General features: G+C 39.9%; 1 protein-coding gene across 1 annotated transcript; it reads right to left on the bottom strand.

Moving 5' to 3' along the window:
* Window positions 1–3,758: 3,758 nt before the first annotated feature.
* LOC122444036 (olfactory receptor 10G2) lies at window positions 3,759–4,877 on the bottom strand. Its single transcript, XM_043472836.1, has one exon. It carries the CDS (start codon window positions 4,777–4,779, stop codon window positions 3,823–3,825), a length of 957 nt encoding a protein of 318 aa, XP_043328771.1. The 5' UTR covers window positions 4,780–4,877; the 3' UTR covers window positions 3,759–3,822.
* Between the last annotated feature and the right edge of the window lie 21,969 nt (window positions 4,878–26,846).

Here is a 26,846-nt window from a genome sequence, read left to right as displayed (position 1 = left end):
TTTCTCCCCTAAATAGAGAAAATAAAAGATAAATACTAAAAAAATTTCTTCAGTTCAAAGAAGAAAGTTCCCAAATCCGGAGAGAGGCTCATTTAGTTCAGACTTGATACACTTATCATATGAACTCTGTGAGCAGAGGATGAAGTAAGGGGAAAAAAAAAGGAAAAGAGAGCCTAAATATGATTTTCGACAAAGTTCCTGAAACTTTTGTGATTTCTAAACTATGTCTTTGCTCCTATGTGAACTGACCTGACTTTAGAAATGCTTTCCAGTTTGCACTCACATGAACACAGCAGCAAAATCTTGGTGGAGGCTGGCCTTTCTTGGGTAGAATGGCCCTGCAGGTGAGGACAGCATCCCCCAGAGCATCCTCTGGGCTTGTGGTGATGGCTCACTGGATCTCTGCTTTGGAATGAAATTGACACATTGACTCTTTTAATTATCTGTGAGACCTCCTGCCTTTGGAGGCTCTTTATAGATTGTGACTTCTCTACTTAAATGTCTTGGATTTTATGTTGGTTAAATTATTAACTGAATCTCCTTTGACTGAGGTATTTTTTTTTTTAAACAAAACACTGTCAAGAGATTTGTAGAAAATTATTTACCTCTTGGGAATTCTATCCAGAACATTTCCCTCAAGAGAACTGCAGTCCCCTGAACCTCATTATTTTTTTTTGCTTTGACAGCAAGCAGAATCATTTCTACATTATCTAGAAAGTGAACTATGGAGAACAACACTATCTGTTGGATGAAAGACATAATCTCTAATTTCTGTGATCCTTTGTTTTTGAAAATGTTGTTGGACCACACATTTACCCACTTTCTACTAAAAAAATGCATTGAAAATGCACTTAATTTTCTTTTTTTTTCATTTATTTTTATTATTTGGAGCCTAATTTCTCTACAATATTGTAGTGGTTTTTGTCATACATTGACATGAATCAGCCATGGATTTACATGTATTCCCCATCCCGATCCCCCCTCCCACCTCCCTCTCCACCCAATCCCTCTGGGTCTTCCCAGTGCACTAGGCCCGAGTACTTGTCTCATGCACCCTACCTGGGCTGGGTGATCTGTTTCACCATCTATGATAATATACATTGTTTCCATGCTTATTCTCGTGTTGTTGTTAAAGACATTCCAACCCTCGCTTCTCCCACAGATCCACCCTAAGTCATGTTCCTTGTACACTGGGATAGACAATCTTTGTGTCTGTTCTGCATATAGGGTTATCATTACCATCTTTCTAAATTCCATATATATGCGTTAGTATACTGTATTGGTCTTTATCTTTCTGGCTTACTTCACTCTGTATAAGGGGCTCCAGTTTCATCTATCTCATTAGAACTGATTCAAATGAATTCTTTTTAATGGCTGAGTAATATTCCATGGTGTATATGTACCACAGCTTCCTTATCCATTCATCTGCTGATGGGCATCTAGGTTGCTTCCATGTCCTGGCAATTATAAACAGTGCTGTGATGAACATTGGGGTGCACGTGTCTCTTTCAGATCTGGTTTCCTCGGTGTGTATGCCCAGAAGTGGGATTGCTGGGTCATATGGCAGTTCTATTTCCAGGTTTTAAAGAAATCTCCACACTGTTCTCCATAGCGGCTGTACTAGATTGCATTCCCACCAACAGTGTAAGAGGGTTCCCTTTTCTCCACACCCTCTCCAGCATTTATTGCTTGTAGACTTTTGTATAGCAGCCATCCTGACTGGCGTGTAATGGTACCTCATTGTGGTTTTGATTTGCATTTCTCTGAAAAAATGCACTTAATTTTCAATGGTTGAATTAATCTTTGTTACATGGCTTCCAACACATTTGTCATCCATTGACTATTGGACAAGTCTGCTGGTATACAAGAGCGTGGATTCAGCTGTAAGTGAGGAATTAATACATACTCATGAAAGCCAAGAAAAGCCTCACTTTCCTATGGACCCAGAGTAGCTTTAACATTCTTGATTCCACAGAACTTCCATGAGGGGAGATGATGCTGACTTTGCATGACAAAAATGAGCAATAAAGATTCAAAATCCCAGGTAGACAGCAGGTTCCAAAACAGGACTGTGTTCACAACAGAGCTCAATAAATAGTTTTTTTTCCAAAATGTATTGATTTCAATTATAGTGAATTCTCCAAAATGTATCAACATTGATTTAAACAAGTTAAAAAACAATGGCTTTATTGAAGTTAATACAAATGTTGTAGAGTTCACCCTTTCAATCTGTACAATTCAGTTGTTCTTGGCATATTTACAAAGTTGTGGATTGATCACTGCAGTCTAACTCTTGAATAATTTCATGTCCCCAACCCTCCTCCACCCCACTCCTGGTGAACACTAATCTACTTTCTGTTTCTATGGATTTGCCTATTCTGAACATCTCATATAAGTGAAATCATGCAATATGTGGCCTTCTGTGTCTGGTCGCTTTGACTTAACATAGCATTTTCAAGTTTCATCCATGTAGTTGCATGTATCAGAACTCCATTCCTTTTCGAGGCCGATGGCTATTCCATTTTACAGGTATACCATATTGTGTTTATCTTTTGATCAGTTAATGGGCACTTTATTTGGTTACACATTTAGGCTGTTTTAGTGCTGCTATGAGCATGCATGTACAAGTTTTTCTTTTGTGTTTATAAGCATATGGTTTCATTTCTTATGGAATATACCTAGGAGTAGAATACGGAAATTCTATGTTTAACATTTTGAACAATTGCCAAGTTGTTTTTTAAATGTTTCCACCGTTTCATATTACCACCAGCAATGTATGAAGGTTCCAAATTTCTCCACGTCTAGACAACACTTGTCATTGTCTGTCTTTTTTATTGTAGCTGCCTTTGATAGCAAATTGTATTAATCAGAGACGGGTGTGTATTAAAACATATATATCAGAGATCATAAGAAATTCCTTTCTGGAATGCCTTAATATAAAGTTTAAGATATGTTTGAGGCTTTCCTTTTTCACTCTTTTTTCTTATGTTCTTTTCTTCCTTCCTCTTTTTTTCCATCTCTTTCTTCTCCTTGTATCTCTCCTCCTTGAAGTCTCATCTGCTTTTAGTTTCTTTTAAATTAAAAAAAAAAAGTTGCTCATTTTAACGTTGAGTAGCACAGAGATGTACAAGAAATAAAATCCCCTTGCTCCACTTTCCCATTGCCATCCCTAATGTAAACCAATGGTGAAGTTCATCCTATATATGCCTGCACTTTATTTATTTATTTATGGCTACACTTTAAAGAAATTATACATATATTCATGTGACTAGTTAGGTATTAAGAGAGACTTCCTAAAAGTGGACAGAATTTGATGTCTTAGCACATGGGGAGAGTAAGGGACAGGAAGGAAGTACAGATGATCCAGTGTTTCTGGGTTGAAGTGCTTGGGAATGTTAATGCCATGAATAAGCAAAGAAATACAGAATTTAAAGAAGTCTAGGTTTAGGGGTAAAGTGGATGAAAAAGGGGCTATGGTAGCATTATGTCTTATTTTTTCCTTTTCACATTTTCTGACATAATTTACCTCAAAGAAGTTGACATCCTATTTAACCTTTGAAAGACATTTTCTTATCTCACAAGGTAATCAAAAGGTGGTAGAAGGAGTGTATCCATTTATTTCCTAACAAATAATGTAAAACCAATTTGGCCAAGTTTAAGGAAATGAAAAGATTATGAATCCAAAGAATTCAGAAGTTTCCTCAAAGAAGAATTAATTTCAGTACAGTTTAGATCATGAATAGCTTTTGAACATCTGCCATATGCAGCAACTTCTGAAAAGAAAGGTATTGATGGTGATGTAGGTGGTCCCCGAGCCTCTAGTTACTTATCTTCACTCCCAGCCCCCCTACCTGCAGCGATTCTCTTCAGAGCAGACTTCACTTCCTGGTTCCTCAGCGTGTAGATGAGGGGGTTCAGTAACGGAGTGACAACAGTGTAAAACACAGCCACCGCCCCATCCAGGGGACTCTTGGAGCCAGCCCGAAGGTAGATGAAAATACAGGGGACATAGTAGACTGTGACCACGGTTAGGTGGGAGCCGCAGGTGGAGAAGGCTCGGCGCCGCCCATCAGCCGTGCGTATCTGCAGGATGGCGTGGACGATGTTGGCATAGGAGAGCAGAATTAACGTGAAACAGCTGGCGGCCACTACCCCGATGTCCACAAAAGTCACAAGCTCATTGACAGTTGTGTCTGCACAGGCCAGTCTCAATACTGCAGGGATGTCGCAGATAAAGTAATCCACCTGGTTGGGCCCACAGTAGGGCAGGCGGAATGTCAGGGTGGCCTGGATGGACCCATGAATGGAGCCAGCCAGCCAAGCTCCAGCCACAAGGATGGTGCATCGCCTCCCGTTCATGAGCGCGGGGTAGCGCAGGGGCTGGCATATTGCCAGGTACCTGTCATAGGCCATCAAGGTGTAGAGGAAACACTGTGTGCTGCCCAGGAAATGAAAGAAATACAGCTGAGCTGCACAGCCACCAAACGGGATTCTCTTGCTGGCGGGAGTAAAATCCAATATTAGCCGAGGAACGATGACGGAGGAGAGCCACATGTCCAGGAATGAGAGCACGCCCAGGAGAATGTACATGGGGCGAGTGTGGAGCTTTGGGTCAGCCCACACAGTGAGCAAAATGAGGAGGTTGCCCAGCTGAGTCAGGATGTAAATGATGAAGAAGACCAAGAAGAGGAGAGTCCTCAGCCTCGGGGGGTGAGATAAGCCCAGGAGAATGAAATCTGTCACCACAGTGTCCAGGGATGTGTTTCTGGTCTTCCCCATGTTCTTCTGTAGTCTGCTAAGATGGATGATGGAGTCAGGCAAGGAAAATACAGCACAGAGTTGTGATGGGAGAATGCTTTTGTCTGATGATTAATGCCAGAGAGTTATGAGATAAACTGAATACTATTAAATTTTTTTTTCTAAAAGGAGTGGTGGCATTGCCATTAGTCATTTTGGTTTACTTGATAAGATAAATCACCCACAGGCTGGTTAGTATTCTAGATGAATGGAAACTCTTATCTACTGAGAAGCATAATTTGGCAGATCGACGAACAGGAGAACGTGTGAATGATAGGCAGTATCATTAACCCCAAGCAATAAGTATGTTCATCAGAGAGGAGCTAAGGCTGAGACAGAGGAGTGTGGAATGCATACCCCAGAATTACTGCATCTACTTGTTCCTCCACTTACCATCGTTGCCATGCCCCCTCTTTGTCCTCAGCTGAAGTCTCATCTCACTATAGTGTGCAAAAACATTCATTTTCTGGTCCTTGTTTGCCACTCCATCATACCCCCTGTAATTCCGTCTTAATGTTCAGATGCACAGACTTCCTCAGTGCTCTCACGTTTCAGTGCTCCAGCCTGGAACATGTGCACCCACTGTCTCTCTGCCCCCTTCACCTATGTAATGCCCACTTTTGTTTCAGGACTGTGTTTGGAGGGCCTCATCTTCAAAAGGACTTTCCTGTTTCCCAAGGACCATGCTTACACTTTCAGAACACATATCACATTATATTGCTGTTGGCTAAGTTGTCTAATGTCTCTTCCATTAGTCGTCCTCTTTAGTACAGTAAAAGTGATAATTATTTTCTGAATAGCTGATTGAATGAAAGTGAAAGAAAGTCACTCAGTTGTGTGTGATTCTTTGCGACCCCATGGACTGTCGCCCACCAGGTTCCTCTGTCCATGGAATTCTCCAGGCAAGAATACTGGAGTGGGTTGCCATGCTCTTCTCCAGGAGATCTTACCAAACCAGGGATAGAACCCAGGTCTCCTGCATTGTGGGCAGACTCTTTACCATTTAAGCTACCTAGGAAACGGATTGAATAAATGTTGCCAAATCCTACTGATAATGACACAGTGCTTCTTCTCTGATTCGTGGGCCCACCCCCTGGCTGGCAAGGGACCATCTCATTCTGATGCATTATGGGTCTATTTTTGTTATAAGAAAGTCCAAAGACCTTTCACATTTTTTTATTGCTCCAGGATATCATTTAGATTTATTGGTTGATTTATGTGGTTCATTGGTTTGGGATTGGATTTTTTTGGTAAAGTGTTTCAGAGGAATTCTTACTGTTTATTGTACAAGCTTTGATTAATGCAGGACTTAATCTTCAGTTTGGACATATATGTAGAAATATAGCTAGATCTTGGTCTAGATATATAGTTGACTTTTGAACAACATGAGGGTTAGGGGCACTGACCCCTGTGCAGTTAAAAATTGAGTATTGCTATCTCTGCCTCACAAGCTAACAAACTGGTTAATAGCCTGTGATAAACCATAATGGACAAAAATATAAAAAAAGAATGTATGTATATGTATGTATAACTGAATCATTTTGCTGTACAGCAAAATTTAACACAACATTGAATATCAACTGTACTTCAATTAAAAAAACAACCCCTCAAACCCCACAAAGAAATTGATAAGTGTGTTACCAAGAGGTGGGAAGCATAAACACTTTGGATAGAGTTAGGACTGGACCTTTTGATTCCACATGTTGTGATCTCTAATGAAACAAACTTTTCATGACTTTCCCCCTTACTTAATTAACTTAAATCTCTATAAATTGAAAATACAGGTACTATATTAAAAAAATCCAGTTAGAAGTGTATCTGCATAGCTCAAACCTGTATTGTTTATGGGTCTATTATATGTTGCAGTTTACCATACAATAACTCTCTCTAAAGACCTGAAAAGAATTTGAAGTACATAATCCACAGGATAAGAAAAAGCAGAGCGATGACATGTATTTGTTTCATTTATTTTGTCAAATATTCTATTTGAGAGATTTTTTCCCCCTACTAGGGTTTGAGTGCTACCATCTGTCATTTTGCAATAAAGTAACTTTATTATTTAAATAACTATTTTCTTTTTTTTTTAAATGTCTATTTTCAAGAAGCAATTAGTATAATAGAGATTAATTATAAATTAAGTGGGAGTACTAGCAGATTTAACCATTTACTCTACATCAGAAAAGTCATCAAGATGTTTTATCGTGGTTATTTTCTAAAATAACATAATTCATATATTAATATTTAAGAGCTATTAATAGTAATAATGATACATAATAAACCTGGTTCTTCTGAAACCATAGAAAATATTAAGCATATCCTCTGCTTGCAAAAAAAAGAAGAAACACTAGGTTTTTACTGCCTGAGTTTCAGGAAGACACTTCAATTTATTTGACAACTAATTGGGAGACTATTTGGCTAGAATACAGTGAAGGGATAGAAACAGTTGGATTAAGATTATGTTTAAAATGCAAATAATGAGCCAAGGTAAATTTTTTTTGGTCAATATATATGAGTAATACCAGTGTGCTTCCATTTAGGCAAGCAATGCATTTCTGAAATGTTTTATGAAAATCAATTGTATACCAAATCAGACAGAACTGTGTAGCACTGGGAGAATTGTTTGGAGGATTTCCATAATGCATATTTACGTATAGTGAAAAAATTCTCCCTAATTTATCTGCTTTCCAGTCTGATTTTTCCCATTTGTCGTGCATAAATCTGGTTCCACCTCTCCCAGATGCCCTGTTGGATGAAAGCTTCCTTTACCTCCATGTTCTGGGAGAGGATGGTGGCTTTGACTTGGGGTATGGTGTTCAGGGGCTGCACAGGAGGGCAATCTGTGATTCAGAGAGATGGGTAGAGTAGATTTCCAGAAGGTGGATTTGGAAGAAACAGGTAATGTGTTTGATGAAGGATTAAATCTCTTGATGAGCGAAACAGTCTGCTCCCACTGCTCTGCCCCACCCTGGTCCCTCTTCTGCAGCTTCATGTGTCTTTTTGTTTTAGGTTTGCTCCTATTCTTCAGCTATGGAAACTTAGTATATTTAAAGTAAAGGAATAGACTGACTTAAAGAATTTCAAAAAATTAAAAACAATTTTAATTTAGCCAATCAGATAACAAACTAAAAATTTCCCAAGTTTTAGACTTTTTGATGTTGCTAAAATCATGTGGTAAAATGGTCAGAAATGAAATATAAAGCACATAAAAATAGAAAAGTGTTAAAATTCAGTATAAAAAAACACCTGAAAATAAGGGGCCAGTGATATTACAGAATAAACAATACATGCTTGAAAATCAATTACCCTGGAAACTCTAGGGAAAGGCTGTGGGGGTTGGTAGTGAAAAAGCGACACTGAGAAGGTAAGGACCAGGTTGGGGGAGAACAAGGACACCTTCTAGAGAATTCTATGGACCCACAGGATTATGGGATGGGCTGCTTTCTGAGCCTCGCATCCCTCCACTACCCATCCCCAAACCAGGCCAGTTTGTTGTGAGCATATCTCTTGCAGTAACCTTCCCATTTAGAAAAACTGAGAGGAGAGCAGCCTTCCATCAAACTGTTTGAAACTTTGAATTTCTACAGCTAAATTTTGGGAACTGGGCTATTGGGAACAGTTATAAAATCCTGAAGAGGAGGAATGAAGACTGGTCTAGTGTCGTGTTAGACATACACAGATCAGAGGACTTCTGTATTTACCCCTAGGACAGGGCCCACCCCAAAACTGTTTCTGGAGAGTATATTCCCTCTCCTTCATTATCCATTCAGTAACTAAACATCCTGGTAGAGGTAGGGCAGAGTAGGGAAAATGGATTGGAGAAGGAAGTGGCAACCCACTCCAGTATTCCTGCAGGGAGAACCCTGTGGACAGAGGAGCCTGGTGGGCTACAGTCCATGGGGTCCCAAAGAGTTGGGCAAGACTGAGTGACTGAGCACACGAGGGGAAGTAGATAGAGTTTGGGGTGGCCTAGACATATTTTATCTATTTTCAGAAGAAGAGGTTCTTGTCCTTCTGTGTGTGCTTGCGTGCTAAGTCACTTCAATCATGTCCTACTCTTTGTGACTCTGTGGACTATAGCCCATCAGGCTCCTCTGTCCATGGGAATCTCCAGGCAAGAATACTGGAGTGGGTTGCCCTGCCCCCCTCTCCGGGATCTTCCCCGTCCAGGGATCAAACCTGTGTCTCCTGCATTGGAAGGGGGGTTCTTTACCATTAGCACCACCTGGGAAGGTTAAAAAGAACGATCTTGCTTATAGAATGCTACGTTGTATCTTCTTCATTGGAGAAAGGAAAGACTAAGAATCTGGCCCATTTATGTTTGTGTAATTATCAAAGAATCTTCTTCACAAAATCTATTTACTTTATCACTGCCCATCTCTGTTCTTTGTGACTGCCAGAGGGAGAGATAGAAAGATGCAGATGAGAGATGAGAGAAAGAGAGATAAATGAAAATAAAATAGCATTTTATTTGGAACCACTTCTCAACCCAAAAAAGAAATTCCCTAAGTTTGGAAAGAAAGAACTTAATGCTAGTAGTTTGAGAAAGAGTTGAGGAAGAAGATGGGAAAAAAGACTTATTAACATTTTGGGAAAAACAACAGAATGTCGAAGTTTCCAGAGTTAGTTTGTGGCCTCATTCTGAAGGGAGCTAGTTTCAGGATTGCTTTATCATCCTTGTAGACTTACATGTACAGAGCTGCAAAATCGTGGAGGAGGCTGGCTGTCCTTGAGTTGAATGGTCCAGCACATGGATGGATGTCCTTCAGAGAATCAGTCTAGCCTATTGTAAAGGGCTCTCATATATGTGTTGGGAACCTTTAGGAATCTTTCAGGAGTTTTGCCTGGCAAAGAAGTCTTTAGAATCGTTGAGAGCATTTGCCTTTCAGGGCTCCTTGATGAGTGTGACTTCTCTATCTCTTGAGTCATATTTTACATTGCTTTTCATCAGCTGTTCCCTCTCTCACTCTGAATAAAAGGAAAAAAAAAACACTGTCAAGAGATTTGAAGAAATATTCTAACCTCAGAGGAATTTACTACTCTAACGTGTTTCCCTAATGAGATCGTCCCTCCCCAAATCCTCATTATTTTGTTTTGAGGGAAGAGAGCAGGAAATGTTTCTCGTAGACCTCCAGAAATGGGACTGTAGGGGATTACCTCGCCAGTATAGTTTTGGATGATTTCCAGTTTCTTAGAGGTGTTACGATCTCTGAGTTGATCACTTTCTCTCACCTTATACCCATCAGGTATTCTCCATCATTTTTTCTAGTTTCTCTTCACATGTGACCTGATCATTGAGGGTTTCTTGACTCTCACTCTCCCCCTCCACTTAGCATCATATGACAAATTATATTTTACTATTTTACTGGTTTATTGTTTGTCTCCACTCACTAAAATGTAGGCTCCATGAGAGGAGGGAGTTTTGCTCACCAAGGAATCCCCAACACACACACATTGCCTGACATATAGTAAGTTCTCTATAAATACTTTTGAATGAATGAATGAGTAGGAGAAACTGTTACACATATTAAATGCTGTGGGCAGAAAAAAGCATTGCTTTCAAATGTGAACCTCAAATTTAAAGTTACCAGGGGTTGATTTGGCCTCAAATTGATTCTCATGTGCATGTGCAGGTCTAGGCAGCATATGCCAGTGTAAATGTCTTTGGATAGTCATTTATTTATTTTACAAAAGAGTCCCTTGGGCTGCAAGGAGATCAAACCAGTCAATCTTAAAGGAAATCAACCCTGAATATTCATTGGAAGGACTGATGCTGAAGCTGAAGCTCCAATACTTTGGCCACCTGATGCGAAGAACTGACCCATTGGAAAAGACTCTGATGCTGGGAAAGATTGAAGGCAGAAGAGGATGACAGAGGTTGAGATGGTTGGATGGCATCACTGACTCGATGGACATGAGCTTGAGAGGCTCCGGGAGTTGGTGATGGATGGGGAAGCCTGGCATGCTACAGTCCATGGGGTCACAGAGTTGGACACGACTGAGCAACTGAACTGAATTGAACTCAATTTTAATCTGAGTAACGTTAGGAAACTGGCTAGAAATGAAGCCTGGAGTGTGATATAAGCTTCAGGAGCCTCCATTGTAAGACAACAAAGCTGGACAAAGGATGATTTCCAATTCAGTTCAGTAGCTCAGTCGTATCCGACTCCTTGCGACCCCATGAACTGCAGCACTCCAGGCCTCCCTGTCCATCACCAACTCCCGGAGTCTACCCAAAACCGTGTCCACCAAGTTGGTGATGCCATCCAGCTATCTCATCTTCTGTTGTCCCCTTCTCCTCCTGCCCCCAATCCTTCCCAGCATCAGGGTCTTTTCAAATGAGTCAACTCTTCGCATCAGGTGGCCAAAGTACTGGAGTTTCAGCTTCAGCATCAGTCCTTCCAATGAACACCGAGGACTGATCTGCTTTAGGATGGACTGGTTGGATCTCCTTGCAGTCCAAGGGACTCTCAAGAGTCTTCTCCAGCACCACAGTTCAAAAGCATCAATTCTTTGGTGCTCAGCTTTCTTCAGAGTCCAACTCTCACATCCATACATGACCACTGGAAAAACCATAGTCTTGGCTAGACGGACCTTTGTTGGCAAAGTAATGTCTCTGCTTTTCAATATGCTATCTAGGTTGGTCATAATTTTTCTTCCAAAAAGTAAGCGTCTTTTAATTTCATGGCTGCAATCACCATCTGCAGTGATTTTGGATGATTTCTAAGATTGATTTAAATTATTACCATAGTTGCAGTGCTACATCTGGCCACAAGATGACAGTGTTGTCTTTTTTATTAAAACCAAGGGCTGTGTCTGGACATGGAGTAAATAGAAATAAATCCAGAGGGCTCATGAGAGGTATACATTTCTTTAGCAAAGATATTGTATTATCTTTATATTAACTTGGGGTACATTAGCTTTGGAAAACTATGTATTGAAGAGATAATTTCCTTTTGTGACAATTGGGAAGTAGTTTGAAATATAGCTTTTCCTCTCCTTCTCTCCCCCTGCCCTCCCTCTTTCCTTCCTTCCTTCCCCTTCTAGCCTTTTTCTCTTTCTCCTTTTCTCTTGATTTCTTTCAAGTTCTCATTTTATTACATAAAAATTACAAGTCAAAACAGAAGTGTGTAAGAACAGGTTAATATCTCACCATTTCCTTTTAATCCCAACTTTCTGAAGTAACTAAAGTGAATAGTTTCCTTTGTTTCTCCATCTCTTCTTCTATATTCATACATATATACAGATAGATATCTTGTATTTCTTTAGATCTTTAAAAACATATCTCATTGCCTGTTTGTTGGGAGTTAAATTTAGATGGTAGAAAAACATGTCCATCTCTTCTGTATTGTCACAAATACCACCCACCACACACACACACACACACACACACACACACATACTGTGTGCATCAGTCAGTTCAGTTCAGTCGCTCATTCGTGTCCAACTCTTTGTGACCTCATGAATCGCAGCACGCCAGGCCTCCCTGTCCATCACCAACTCCTGGAGTTTACTCAAACTCATGTCCATCGAGTCAGTAATGTCATCCAGCCATCTCATCCTCTGTCGTCCCGTTCTCCTGCCCCCAAACCCTCCCATCATCAGGGTCTTTTCCAATGAGTCAGCTCTTCGCATCAGGTGGCCAAAGTATTGGAGTTTCAGCTTCAGCATCAGTCCTTCCAATGAACATCCAGGACTGATCTCCTTCAGGATGGACTGGTTGGATCTCCTTGCAGTCCAAGGGACTCTCAAGAGTCTTCTCCAACACCACAGGTCAAAAGCATCAATTCTTAGGCTCTCAGCTTTCTTCACAGTCCAACTCTCGCATCCATACACAACCACTGGAAAAACCATAGCCTTGACTAGACGGACCTTTATTGGCAAAGTAATGTCTCTGCTTTTCAATATGCTATCTAGGTTGGTCATAACTTTCCTTCCAAGAAGTAAGCGTCTTTTAATTTCAGCTGCCTCTAATTTCATTCCTGTTTCTATTTTCTCTTGCCTTCAGAAAGACAAATTCTCAGTATTGTCAAATTGACCACTCTGCCTTTACCTTTCTTCCTATTTTCCATTTCTGTTCTTTATACACAATTTTATTGTTTAATATTCACAGAATCACATGGATTAATACCTGTGGATTCATCAGTAGAAAATGTTCATGTGAAGACACTCCTGAAAGGAAACCCCACAGCTGCCTCCATGGAAGCTTAAACCCACATCTGCTCCCACGGAAGCTCAGTCCTTCAAGAAAGGAGCTCCACCCACTGCGTTTTCTTCTGGGTTTTGCATCCAGATTGAGATTTCCTCCCTCAGCCACAGGGAGGGAACCCGCCTTCTTCTGGCTCCAGTGGCACAAATACAGAGGATGCAGGGCCTGGGTTGTGGTGTCCTGCAGCAGATGTGGAATTTTTTCTTTCTTTGTGTTTCCCTGACAGTGAGAGGTGAGTCTCAGATTATTAGCAAACATTGCCAGGAACTTTCAGAATAATTTTCTTCCAGATAAATGATGGCAACTCCTAACTTTTGTAATGAAAAAGTCTTTCTCCATACATATTAGTGGAGGTAATTGTCCTCGTCCCCATCCTCATCCTTGTCCTATGTCTTTCTACCAGCATTTATTTCTACCTAAGGCACTCTTCCATCAAAGGCAGTGTTTTTTTGTGACCATTTGAGAACTATCCTCTTTAATAATGATGTGGTTTCCTGGAGTGCTACCGTGATAATGGTCATGGATCTTCTCATAGGCTCTGCAGGAAAAGGCGTTGAGCAGCCCACTGAGTTAATGGCTATGGAAGGAGCCTCTGCCCAGGTCAACTGCACCTACCAGACATCTGGGTTCAATGGACTGTTCTGGTACCAGCAACATGATGGTGGAGCACCTGTGTTTCTCTCTTACAATGTTCTGGATGGTTTGGAGACAAGAGGTCATTTTTCTTCATTTCTTAGCAGCTTTGATGCACACAGTTACCTCCTTCTGAAGGAACTCCACATGAAAGACTTTGCCTCTTACCTCTGTGCTGTGATAGACACGGTGACTGTGAGGTCTTTTCAGCTGCTCCAGAACTCAGAGGCAACCACACCAGTGAGAAGTTATATTTCCTGAGTGTACGCTTGCTGTAAGTTGAGAGTGGGGGACTTTGCAACCAGACTACCTGGATTTGAATTTGCTGCTTTCCATCTGGGTAGTCTTGAGCAAGTCAATTTATCTTTCTTTAATTCAGTTTATCCAATTTTATCCATAAAGAAAGCTGAGTGCAAAGAATTGATGCTTTTGAACTGTGGTGTTGGAGAAGACTCTTGAGAGTCTCTTGGACTGCAGAGAAATCAAAACAATCAATCCTAAAGGAAATCAGTCCTGAATATTCATTGGAAGGACTGATGCTGAAGCTGAAGCTCAAATACTTTGGCCACCTGGTGTGAAGAACTGTCTCATTGAAAAAGACCCTGATGCTGGGAAAGGTTGAAGGCAGGAGGAGAAGGGAACGACAGAGGATGAGATGGTTGAATGGCATCACCAACTTGATGGACATGAGTTTGAGTAGGCTCTGGGTATTGGTGATGGACAGGGAAGCCTGGTGTGCTACAGTCCCTGGGGTCTCAAAGAGTTGGACATGATTGAGTGACTGAACTGAACTGACTGATCCATTTATAAGATAAAAATAATAGTACCTGCCAAATGGGTGGTTGTGAGTTATACACACACAGAACAGAACAGTGCTGGCAATAGTAAGCTCTGTATAAGTGTTAGTTATTTAACTAGTCTTAAACTTTCACTAAGTCTCATGAGGCCAGAGTTCTGGACTGGATCTCAGTATTTATCTATTCCTGGTTTGTAGAAGTTGAAATCCTGACAACTATTTGCATACTGTGGATTGAAGGATGAAAGATGGAGTTTGTAAATGGGGAAGGTTCTCTGTTCGGAAGAGATCACTGGGTAATACTCATTCTCTCTGGGGAGACCCCGAATTTTAGAGGTCCAAATGCAAATACTTCAAAATGAGATGTTAAGTATTCTGATGAGCTTTGTACAGCTATCTTCGTGTATGTGTTCCTGAAAAGTTAATGTGATCTTAATGTATTTTGGGAGTTTATAAGACAAGCTGGAAATGAGGTTCAGGGCTTTGAACTTGAGGAACATGGACTTGCTTATCTATAGAAGATGAGAAAGAAGAGTTAGCATAAGCAAAATGGTATATAATTCAGGGTGAGGAAGGAGCTAGTAGGGGGTGCCTATGGTATGGCATTGTTGGTGGATATGAAGAACAGTAAAAATCCGTAGTCAGTTTAAAGATTTTCCTTTCCTACTTTTAAATTTTCAATGAGCTTTGTTAAATGTTACAGCTTACTGTCAGCTAGGTTTAGAAAATAAATGATTATTTTTGTGGCTTTGTCCTTATATGAGATAAAATTGATCAGAGCTTAGAAGTTCAAATTGTAGGTTATACAGATATCAAAAGTTAGGGCCATCCCAATTTAAAATGAGGTATAGTTAGTCATGGCTTCCCTGCTGGCTCAAATGGTAAAGAATCTGCCTGCAATGCAGGAGACCCAGATTTGATTCCTGAGTTGGGAAGATCCCCTGGAGAAAAGAATGGCAACCCACTCCAGTATTCTTGTGTGAAGAATTCCATGGACAGAGGAGCCTGGCAGGCTACAGTCCATAGGGTTGCAAAGAGTTGGACATGACTGAGCAACTGACAATCACTCACTCAGTCATAGTTAGTCATGGGCTTCCCAGGTGGGTCAAGGTAAAGAATAGGCCTGCAGTGGAGGAGACAAGAGTTTGATCTCTCGGTTGGGAAGATCCCCTGGAGAAGGAAATGGCAACCCATTCCAGTATTCTTGCCGGGAAATCCCATGGACAGAGGAGCCTGGTGGGCTACAGTCCACGTGGTCGCAAAAGAGTTAGATATGGCTTAGCGATTAAACAACAGCAGTAGTCAGTCATATGTTACATTGTTTGGAATAAAAGATTAAACAAAATTCCCTTGGATGAGGTAAGGGTGTGTTTTCATTCTAATTTATAAAATGGAACTTTTGAGATGAACATGTTAGAAAGTGATATAAATTATGAATCAAGGCCATTAAAATGTTTGTATTCCTTTTACATGATAATTCCATTTTTGAGTTCTCACTTAAAGATAGGCAGACTAGAAATGAGGTTTAGGGGCTTTGGACTTTGGGGATGTGGAGGGTTTATATAGCAGCGCTATCCATTAGGGCAAAATATGGGCAACAGTCAAGTAATTTAGGATCAATGGGCTATTTTAAAGCTGTGTTGGTTTCTATTGCTATATAACACATAACCACAACACTCATATATTTGCTGATAGTTCTGTAGGTCAGAAGTCCAGGCAGTTTCAACTGATTCTGTGCTTGAAAGTGAAAGTGAAAGTCATTCAGTCATGTATGACTCTTTGTGACCCCATGGATTATACAGTCCAAGGAATTCTCCAGGCCAGAATACTGGAATGGGTAGCTTTTCCCTTCTCCAGGGGATCTTCCCAACCCAGGGATCAAACCCAGGTCTCCCGCATTGCAGGAGGATTCTTTATTAGCTGATCCACGAGGGAAGTCCAAGAATACTGGAGTGGGTAGCCTATCCCTTCTCCAGTGGAACTTCTTGATCCAGGAATTGAACCGGGGTCTCCTGCATTGCAGGCAGATTCTTTACCAACTGAGCTATGCATGGGATACCATAAGACTGAAGTCAAGGTGTTGACAGCCTGAGTTCTTATCTGGAGCTCAGGGTCTTCTTCAAAGTTCATTTCTATTGTCAGAATTCTGTTCCTTGCTCTTGTAGGACTGAGATCTTCTTTTCCTTGCTGTCTGCTGGTGGGGAAATCTTCAGCTCCTTAAGCTCACTTACATTTCTTCTCATATGATCCATTCCATTTTCAAACCAGCAACAGCATTTCAAGTCCTTCTTATAATGAGCCTCTTACTTTATATTCTGGCTTTCTCATCTGCCACCAAAGAAAGTTAATGTGCTTTAAAGGTCTCACATAATTAGGTTAGGCTTGCCTAGATATCTCCCCCATATAAGGTGAGCTGTGGTATTTAACACAACACAGTCATCACAAGTGGTATTCTGTCACTTTCAAGGTTCTGGAGATTAGAGCATGGAATCTTGGTGACATTGTTTGAAATTCTACCTACCTCAGAGCCAATAAAAGACAGTTCTAGAAACTGCATTAAAGCTTTTAACTGTTTATGATACAATAATGAATCAAGTAGAGCAAAGTATATAGTTGAATACATAGAATAATTATAGCTGTGTAAAAATCCATAGACATAGAACAAAGATGGGGAAAGAATACCCCCTCTCCAGTTCGTTCCTTACCTAAAGTCTTAGTGTATATATATTTGCTTCTCCCTCTCTCTCTTTGTGATCTATATCAATTTTTAAAGAGCTGAAACAAGAGAGTTGTGTAGGACGAATATTGACCTTGCTGCCGCAGTTGGTTCTAAGACCATAATTGTTATCAGTCATCTTTTTCTATCACTCATTCTAGATTCCCCCACACCCTCACTCAGCATTCCTTCTTGTCTGGATTTCTTGCTCAGTCAGTGACCCAGACCTTCCTCTCTGAGGGGTCTAAGCTCTTGGTTACCTTAACTTTGTCCGGACTTGGTTAGTGTTATTGCCTGCTCACTATTATCACCAGATGTGGAAACACTGAGGGATGTTCCAGTGAAGCTCTAGGTTCATTCATACTTCTGTGTCCCCATCACAAAGTGGGCAACTCTATCTTCTGTGCTCAGACAACATTTCTCTGTGATAATAGTCAATTATTCCTGCCGGTATAGTTTTGCCAAGTTTGGGAGGTTTTCAGCGATTATTTCTTTGAATACTTTCTTCAAGTCCAGCAACGAGCTGAGCCCCCACTCTTTCGTGATCTTTCCCCCGCCTCTTCCCTCTCCTCCTTCTTCCCCTTCTTCTGGGATTCCAATGATACGCGTGTTAAAAGATTTGTTATTGTCCCATAGGTTTTTGGGGAGAAGGCAATGGCAACCCACTCCAGTACTCTTGCCTGGGAAATCCCATGGATGGAGGAGCCTGGTAGGCTACAGTCCATGGGGTCACTAAGAATCGGACACGACTGAGCGGCTTCACTTTCACTTTTCATTTTTCACTTTCATGCGTTGGAGAAGGAATGGCAACCCACTCCAGTGTTCTTGCCTGGAGAACCCCAGGGATGGGAGCCTGTTGGGCTGCCGTCTATGGGGTCGCACAGTCGGACACGACTGACATGACTTAGCAGCAGCAGCAGCATAGGTCTTTGAGACTCTGTTCATTTTTTCCTCCAGTCTCTTCCCTTGCTGTTGTTCAGACTGGGTAAATTCTATTGATCTGTTTCAAGTTCAGATATTCCATCCCTTGTCATCTCCATGTTCCTACTGAACCCATCTAAAGAGCTTTGAGCTTCAGTTACTGAATCCCTCAGTTCCTTAATTTGTGCTAATTCTTTTTATAACTTTATTTTTTGTTAAGATTTTTCTGCTTTTTTCCCATTTGTTTCAAGAGAATTTATAGTTGTCTGTGGAAGCATTTTTATGATAGCTGTTTTAAAATCTTTGTCCAAAATTTTAACATCTGATTCATTTTGGTGTTCACATTGATTGACTGTCTTTTCCCATTCATGTTACAGTCTGGACGAATTGTCCAATCAACCCTGAAATAAAAAGTAAGCCAACAGAATCTGTCTTCCTCCTCATTTTAATTTCCTCCTTCTTATCCTCTGATTCACTCTCAGGTAGCAAACTCCTACTGTGATACCAAGTGCTAGGAGAAATTTTCGTGTTGTGTTTTGGTCACAGTATGTATCACACCAGTTTGTAAATGTGGCAGATACTGCCTGTAAATGAGTTTTTTATTTGATGTAAAGGAGTTTTGTTTCTAGTATCATACTCTATGCAATATTACTCAACTTTAAAAAGAAATAGGAAACTTTAGATTTCAATCACAGATCAGTACTGGAAAGGAATTTTAAGTATGGGAGTTATATATTAGAAGATCTGGATACTCCTCCTCATAGCTTGTGAGATCTGTGTTGAGAACTATTTTTGTGTTTATTTTTTAAAAAATAATTTTATTATTTATTTATGGGTGTGCTCAGTCGTCATTACTGTGAGGGCTTTTCTCTAGTTGCGGGGAGTAGGGACTACTCTCTAATTGAGGTGCCCAGGCTTCTCGTGGCCACGGCTTCTCTTGTTGCGGAGCACAGGCTCTAGGGCGCTCGGCTTCAGCAGCCGCGGCAGGCGGGCTCAGTGGTGGCAGCTCCTGGGCTCTAGAGCATAGACTTAGGAGTTGTGGTGCATGGGCTTAGATGCTCCACCTCTGTGGGATCGTGCAGGATCGAGGACTGAACCTGTGTCTCCTGCGTTGGCAGGCGAATTCTTTACCACTGAGCCACCAGGGATGTCCCTTGTGTTTGCTTTTAAACTTGAACGCAACATATTGTTTTAAAAGTGAAATTTATTGAGGTATAATTTACAAAGAATAAAATGCCGCCATTCTATTTTCATGATTTGACATTTTTATACATTATGAAACAATCACCACAATGAATCTAGTCAACACCTGTCACCTTACACAGTTATAGATTTTTCCTTATGATAAATCCTTTTAAGATTTACTCTTTGAGCAATTTTCAAATATGCAATACAGTGTTATTAGCTATAGTCATCGTGCTGTACATTACATCCCATGACTTATTTATTTTATAACTGGACCCCCTTCACTCATTTTGTCTACCCTCCACCTCTGGTAGCCTCCAATGTGTTCTTTGTATCTATGAGCTTGGTTGTGTGTGTGTGTGTGTTTAGATTCTGCATATGTGAGATCATACAGTATTTGTCTTTCTCTGTCTGATTTATTTCACTTAGAATAATGCCCTCAAGTTCCATCCATGTTGTTGCAAATGATTAGATTCCATCCTTCTTTATGGCTAAATAATATTTCACTGTATATACATTTACACACCACATCTTTATCCATCCATCCACTGGTGGACACAGATTGTTAACATATCTTGACTATTGTACATATTGAAAACACAGTCATTTTAACTGTACAGTTCCATATGTTCTGGCAAGTAAATATATCTGGATTTCTACCTCTACAATAAAAATATAAGACATTTTCATCCTCCCAAAATGTCCCTTAGTTCTTTCTCTCAGTTAATCCTCCTTCTTCTTGGCTCCTACTCACAACTTCAGCGCCTGGAAATCACTGATCTATTTTCTAGTAGTTTTGTCTGCTCTAAAATTTTATATAAAAGGAATTATATAACACATACCATCCTGCATTTGACTTTTTTCACTCAGCGCAATCCACTGTGTCTTGGTGTTAGTAGTTTTATTAAGTAGTATAATACTGTATGCATGTACCCCAGATTGTTTAGCCACTCCTATGGTAATTATATTTGACTTGCTTTCAGTTTTTTACCATTATGGATAAGCTGCAATGAATGTTTGTGTTCAAGTCTTGTATGAACATATACTCTCCTTCCTCTTGGGTAGAGGTTCTAGAGTGGAACTGTTTGGACATATGGTAAATACATGTTTAGTTTTATAGGAAATTGCCACTATCTTCCACAGTGATTGTAGCATTTAAAATTCCCACTAGAAATGTGTATGCAAATCACTGTTGTTAAATGGAGTATTCACATGTCTAGTACCACAGATTGGTTGATAGAATGAAGTTATTATATCCTAGCTGATTTTCTGTTTAATCATTCTACCAATTACTAAGAGAAGGGTGATGAAATTAACTATGATAACCATTAATTTGCCTTTTCTCTTTCAGTTCTATCATCTTTGCTTCATGTACTTTGGACCTCTGTTATATGGTGAATATACATTTATGATGCTAAGTCCTCTTGATAAACTGACTCTGTTCTCTTGAAATGATCTCTTTTCCCTCTGGTAATATGCTTGCCCTGAAATATAGCCTTCTGATATTGATTAACCACATCAGCTTTTAAAAGTATGATTATTTGGGACCCCTTTGAACAGGTACTTACAGTTTGTTGATTAAGATTTTGATACAAATTCTGATGTGTGTGTATGTGTTTTTCTCACACCACCAAACAAGGTGTCCTATAATTAAGCTCAATTATGACATTCTCTACCAGAGATAATGTCAAATTCCAAAGGTTGAGGGCTTGGTCCTATAAGACTGCATTCCATTTCAGATGTTACCTGGACTTCTGACTATACATCAGGGTCCCAGATCCTCTGCTTGGATTAGTTTGCTAGTTAGTTAGGTTAACAGGACTCAAGAAAACAGTTTATGTGCTGGATTATAGATTTACTATGACAAGATAGAACTCAGGAGCAGCCAGATAGAAGAGATGCAAAGGGCAAGGTATGAGGAAACAGTGTGGATCTTCCTTCCATGCCTCCCTCGGGGTGCCACTCTCCCCAAATCTCTAAGTGTTTAGCAACCTGGAAGCTCTCAGAATTCTGTCTGTTTGGATTTTTATGGAGGATCCATTATGTAGGCATTATTGATTAGATCATTGGCTATTGGTGGTTGATTCAACCCCCAGCTGCTATCCCCTCCCTGGTGAGGGGTGTGTGAGTTGGGGTGGCACTAAAAGTTCCAATCCTCTAATCTTATGGTTGAGAGGGCAACCAGCCCTCATAATTAGGTGCTTTCCAAAAGTCACCTCATTAACATAATGAAAGACCCCATTAATGACTCTCAGGAAACCCTTAGGAAATTCTAAGGGTTTTTAGGAGTGTCGACTTATTAAAAAAAACTGTGAGAGTTGCAAGTTAAGTTTTATTGGGGGCAAAATGAGGACTGCAGCCCATGAGACAGCACCTCAGATGGCTCTGAGAAACAGCTCCTAAGAGGCAGAGGGGAAAGATCAATATATATATGATTTTGGTAAAGGGGGAATACATGCAATCAAGCACCTATTTTTCTAAATGATGTCCACTAGTCTGGTGGAGCTTTTTGCTAGTCATGGGGAATAGTCATCACTATGAAGGATTTTAGTGCTTTTCTAGATATGGGGAGATACAAGAATTAGGCTCATAAAATTGGCTCCTGAAAATATCTAACTATCTGAAGACTTGTCCTGCCAGTTTTTCCCCCAAGCACAGAGTGCTTCATTTCTACTTTCCACCCTGAATTCCTTTCAGGGGATGTTGAAGTTCAGCAACTACAACAGCACATGATTTAATGCTTGTAGAGGTAGATGCCAAGTGCCCACAGTTAGTGCCAATATGTAGTTGACAAGAGCTCTGTGCCAGAAAAGGAGATGAAAACTAAGTATGAATTTACTATACATCAAATTATCACCACTGACTTTAAAAAATCAAGTCATAAAATTGTATTACAAATTAAAAATGAGCTTCTTAAAAAACTCAGCTTGACCAGACATGAAACAATTGAAAAATCCTTAAAGGTGTATCAAGTAAAACAGGCTTTATAAAAAAAAACTTGGATTTGGTAGTATCCAAACAATAGGTCTTGTTGATCTGATATAAATAAATAGACTACCAGATGTTTTTCTAGCAAAGATGGGTTTATTTGAGACAAGTGGAAAATTGCAATTTGGCGTCTGCAACCATTCATCCATGTGCAAGTCTCCACAAGGCAATAGAAGGAGGATGTTGTTATAGAGGAGAAGGAAGTTGGGAAAGCCCCAAGAAAGAAGACTTTTTCTTCTTCCTGTTGGACTCTGCTTTTGTCACAGGGCACAAGAGCTCCCCCTTCTAGTCTCCAAACTGTATTTCATTGAAATTTCCATTTACTAATATTAAAGTTTATAGTTAGAACTATTAAAAACCCTAAGCTGCATAGGTAATGCAGATACTTCTAATTATCTGGTCAGTGGGCAACAACCAAGCACTGGGGGTCGTTAGCTCCAACCTCTTGTTCATTTTTTACTGCTGGATTTCCATATTTATTTCTTCTTATTGGATGACTAAACAGTAAAGCTAACCTTTTCTTAGGCCAGCCCTACTTAGCCTTAGGAACAGATGAGGGCTGGTTGCCCTCACAACCATAAGAATAGAGGATGGGAAATTTCAGTGCCACCCCCTCTCACACTTAGGATCAGCTACTTTTGTCTCTTTGCCATGTCTTGGTTTAGGGTTTTCTGGGCATCAGCAGAGGTAACTGAGGGCTTCCCTGGTGGCTCAGAAGGTAAAGAATCTGCCCACAAAGCAGGAGACCTGGATTCCTAGATTGGGAAGATCCCCTGGAAGAGGGCATGGTAACCACTCCAATATACTTGCCTGGAGAATCCCCATGGACAGAGGAGCCTGGTGGGCTACAGTCCATGGAGTCGCAAAGAGTTGGACACGACTGAGCGACTAAGCACAGCACAGAGGTAACTGAACCTGTGGTGGTACCAACCTTGAGGTGGCTATTGACCTTGGATTCATCTCTTTGATTTTACTTCGTCTATTTTGCTGTCTTTTCTATGCTGTCTTTGGTGAAGAGGGTCCCTAAGAAATCATAATCTGCAACTCCAATGCATATTCTGTCTCACTGCTGTTAAAAAACAAAATTTAAGTGTAAGTTTAAAGATCAAATTGACTTTATTCAATGATTAATGATTCAGGCAGCATTTCACCTAGTGAATAGAAAAGATGTTGAAAAGGAAAGATTTTTGTAGACAAAAGGGGGCAGGCAAGGGAAAAAGTAGATTACCTAATCTTTCTTTGGGGGATGGAAGGGGTCTCTCAGGCAGGATTACCTCATTACCACTGACCAGGAAATTCCAGACTGACCAGTTAAGATCACATTCCTACAGAAGACTGAAACTACAATTTGGTTTGGTATTAAGTTTTGGCTTGGTGAGGTGGGCTTAGCACAAGTGACTCCATTTTGGTTCTGATGTTTCTTTTAAAACATTAGTCTACCTTGATCTCCTGTCTCCTGGTTATCAGCACATTCCCCTGTTTTTTTCCTGTACCAGAGGGTTAGAAGACTGTGGCTGTTGCTCATGGAGTCTCCATGTGTAGTACAGTGAGGTTGGGTTGGCACTGTTGGGCCTGGTCTTCTGGACCATGCTCTCATGCCTTGGTCTTTTCCCTTTTCTTCTGTTTTGGTAATTCTGGTAGTTGGCAGAGAACCCCGACTATGTGGGTAGCATCTATAATGGTTACAGTTTGCTGCATGTTTACTGCCTTGCACTGAAACTCCAGTAAGGTCTGTAACATTTGCTGCCTCCATACCCTTTCTCCTCAACATCAAATGCCATGGTGTTTCCATCTCCTACACTGCAAACCTGGATACATGTTGTATCATGTATTAGTACCTCATTCCTTTCTATTACTGAAATATTTAATTTTATGGCTACTCTACACTTTGTTTACCTATTTGTCATTTGGTAGACATTTTGGTTTTTTCCACTTTTGAGCTGTTATGAATAATACTACAATCAATATTTATAGAAATTTTTTTGTATGGATATACAGTTTCAATTTTCTAGGGTATAGGAGTAGATTTGCTGGGTTATGCTATCTCTGTGTTTAATATTTTGAGAAGCTGCCAAATTGTTTTCCAAAGTGTGTGCATCAATTTACATTCCTGCAGGTTGAAAAAAATGTTATGTTGAAAAAAATTTTTTGTGGGCTTATTGGACTATTATATATCTTCTTTGGAGAAATGTCTAGTTAAATCCTTTGTGTAGCTACCATATGACCCGTAATCCCACTTCTGGGCATATATCTGGAGAAAAATGTGATCCAAAAGGATACCTGCACCCCACTGTTCATTGCAGTACTGTATACAATAGCCAAGACATGGAAGCAGCCTAAATGTCCATAGTTAATCAGCTATACCCCAATACTAAATAAAAAGTTTAAAGTCTGGGGAAAAAAATCCTTTGTCTATTTTTAAGTTGGGTTGTCTTTTTGTTGTTGTTTTCTTTATATATTCTGGATATGAGCTAGACCATTTATATTTAACATGACTATTGATGGGGTTTGGTTGATCTCGATTTTGCTATTTGTTTCCTATTCTCATTTTTCCTCTTTTTCTTTTTTTTATGTGGATTAATTGAGTTTTAAAAAATATTTTATTTTATGTTCACTATTACCTTATTAACCATACCACTTTGTCTGTAGCTGTTTCTCTAACGTTTATAGTATACATCTTTAATATAGCATGCCATCACATAACATGATACTACTGGCTATATTTATCTTCTTGGACTTCAAAATCACTGCGGATGGTGGCTGAAGTCATGAAATTAAAATGCTTGCTCTTTGGAAAAAAAGCTATGACAAATCTAGACAGCATATTTAAAAGCAGAGACATTACTTTGCCAACAAAGGTCTGTATAGTCAAAGTTATGCTTTTCCAGTAGTCATGTATGGATGTGAGAGTTGGACCATAAAAAAGGCTGAGCACCGAAGAATGGGCTGAAGACTCTTGAGAGTCCCTTGGACAGCAAGATCAAACCAGCCAATCCTAAAGGAAATCAACCCTGAATATTCATTGGAAGGACTGATGCTGAAGCTGAAACTCCAATACTTTGGGCACCTGATGCAAGGATCTGACTCATTGGAAAAGACCCTGATGCAGGGAAAAATTGAGGGCAGGAGGAGAAGGAGGCGACAGAGGATGAGATAGTTGGATGGCATTATTGACTCAATGGACATGAGTTTGAGCAAGCTCTGAGAGATAGTGAAGGTCAGGGAAGCCTGGCGTGCTGCTTCCATGGAATTGCAAAGAGTCCGTCTTGACTTAGTGACTGAACAACAACTGACTGTATAGTATAAGAATCTTTCAAACTTACTTTTTTTTCTCCTCCCAGCTTTTTGTTATTATTTTCATGTATTTTTACTCCTGCATGCTACAAATGCCACAATGCATCATTATTATCTTTGCTTTGAGTAGTCAAAATTCTTTTAAGTAGTTTAAAAAATTAGCTGGTTACAAAACATCTTGGTATATTTTGCTTGTTTAAAGTGGTTACTTCATGTAGGCAATCTGTGATCTGTACTTTTTTTCTTTTGGCTTTAAACTTTTACTTAAGCAGTAGAAAAAGCAGGTGTTGAGTCAGATAATTCTGGAAACTAAGTTCCAAGCTGCTGACTGGGCATTTTGGGAGCCCATGGATTGGTACCAATTATTTAGTAATCATGGGTGAGCTTTCACCTGTCAGCAGACTTTGAATCCCTGGTGTGTATTGTAAATTGCCAAAGGTTTAGAACTCTTCCATATTTGAAGTGTGCTAGTTTTATTGTTCATTTATTAAACTGCTAAGTGAATGGAACTAATAACAGGAAATTCATTGAAACAGAAAACTTAATAATACCCCTGAGTATTCATTGTAGCAAGTTCAATTATAGTCATGCAATGATCACTTCACAGTCCTATGTCAGATAGATAAAAATCACAAAGCTTTCAAGCATGAGATCCACCTTGTACAGAATTTTGTTCTCTGTGATTTTACATCCTAGACTTCTGTAGCAGAGTGTAAGAAGAGAACTGAATCATTAGAGGAGATATAGGAATAGATGGTAAGTGTTTGATATCAGAGGAAAATCTCTTTTAAACAAGCAACGTAAGTTGATAAACAAATGTTACCTATTAAACATTGAAAGCTATTGTTTCGGCCTTTAAAAGAGAGTCTAGAATTTAGCAGAGCTTCTGGGTCAATTGATTTGATTTGATGACACAGAGTTTTCCTATCTTCTGTTTGCCTCACCTTTTAAAGTGGTAATGATAATTGCTACTTATTTAAAGTGGATGTTGAGGTGGGAAAGAGAGGAGATAATAAGATCTTTAAGAGAAATTTAACTTCCTAGAGTGGTAAATGAATTGTGGTCTTTCTGTATACCTAAACTTTCCTAAACCTAAGCCACATTGCCACCTTTAAAATCATTGCAAAGAAGGTAATTGTATTGGTTCAGTTCAGTTCAGTTCAGTTCAGTCGCTCAGTCGTGTCCGACTCTTTGCGACCCCATGAATCATTAGGGTTCTCCAAAGAAACATAATCAATAGGATCTCAGTTTATATATATATGTTTATCATCTATCTATCTTGATTGAAATAAATTTTATATAAAAGGAGA

Source organism: Cervus canadensis, chromosome 6 (genome assembly GCF_019320065.1).
Source record: "Cervus canadensis isolate Bull #8, Minnesota chromosome 6, ASM1932006v1, whole genome shotgun sequence".
Classification (NCBI taxonomy): Eukaryota; Metazoa; Chordata; class Mammalia; order Artiodactyla; family Cervidae; genus Cervus; species Cervus canadensis.
The sequence above is the reverse complement of the archived record's forward strand: the minus strand, read 5'-3'. Positions and strand labels throughout refer to the sequence as shown.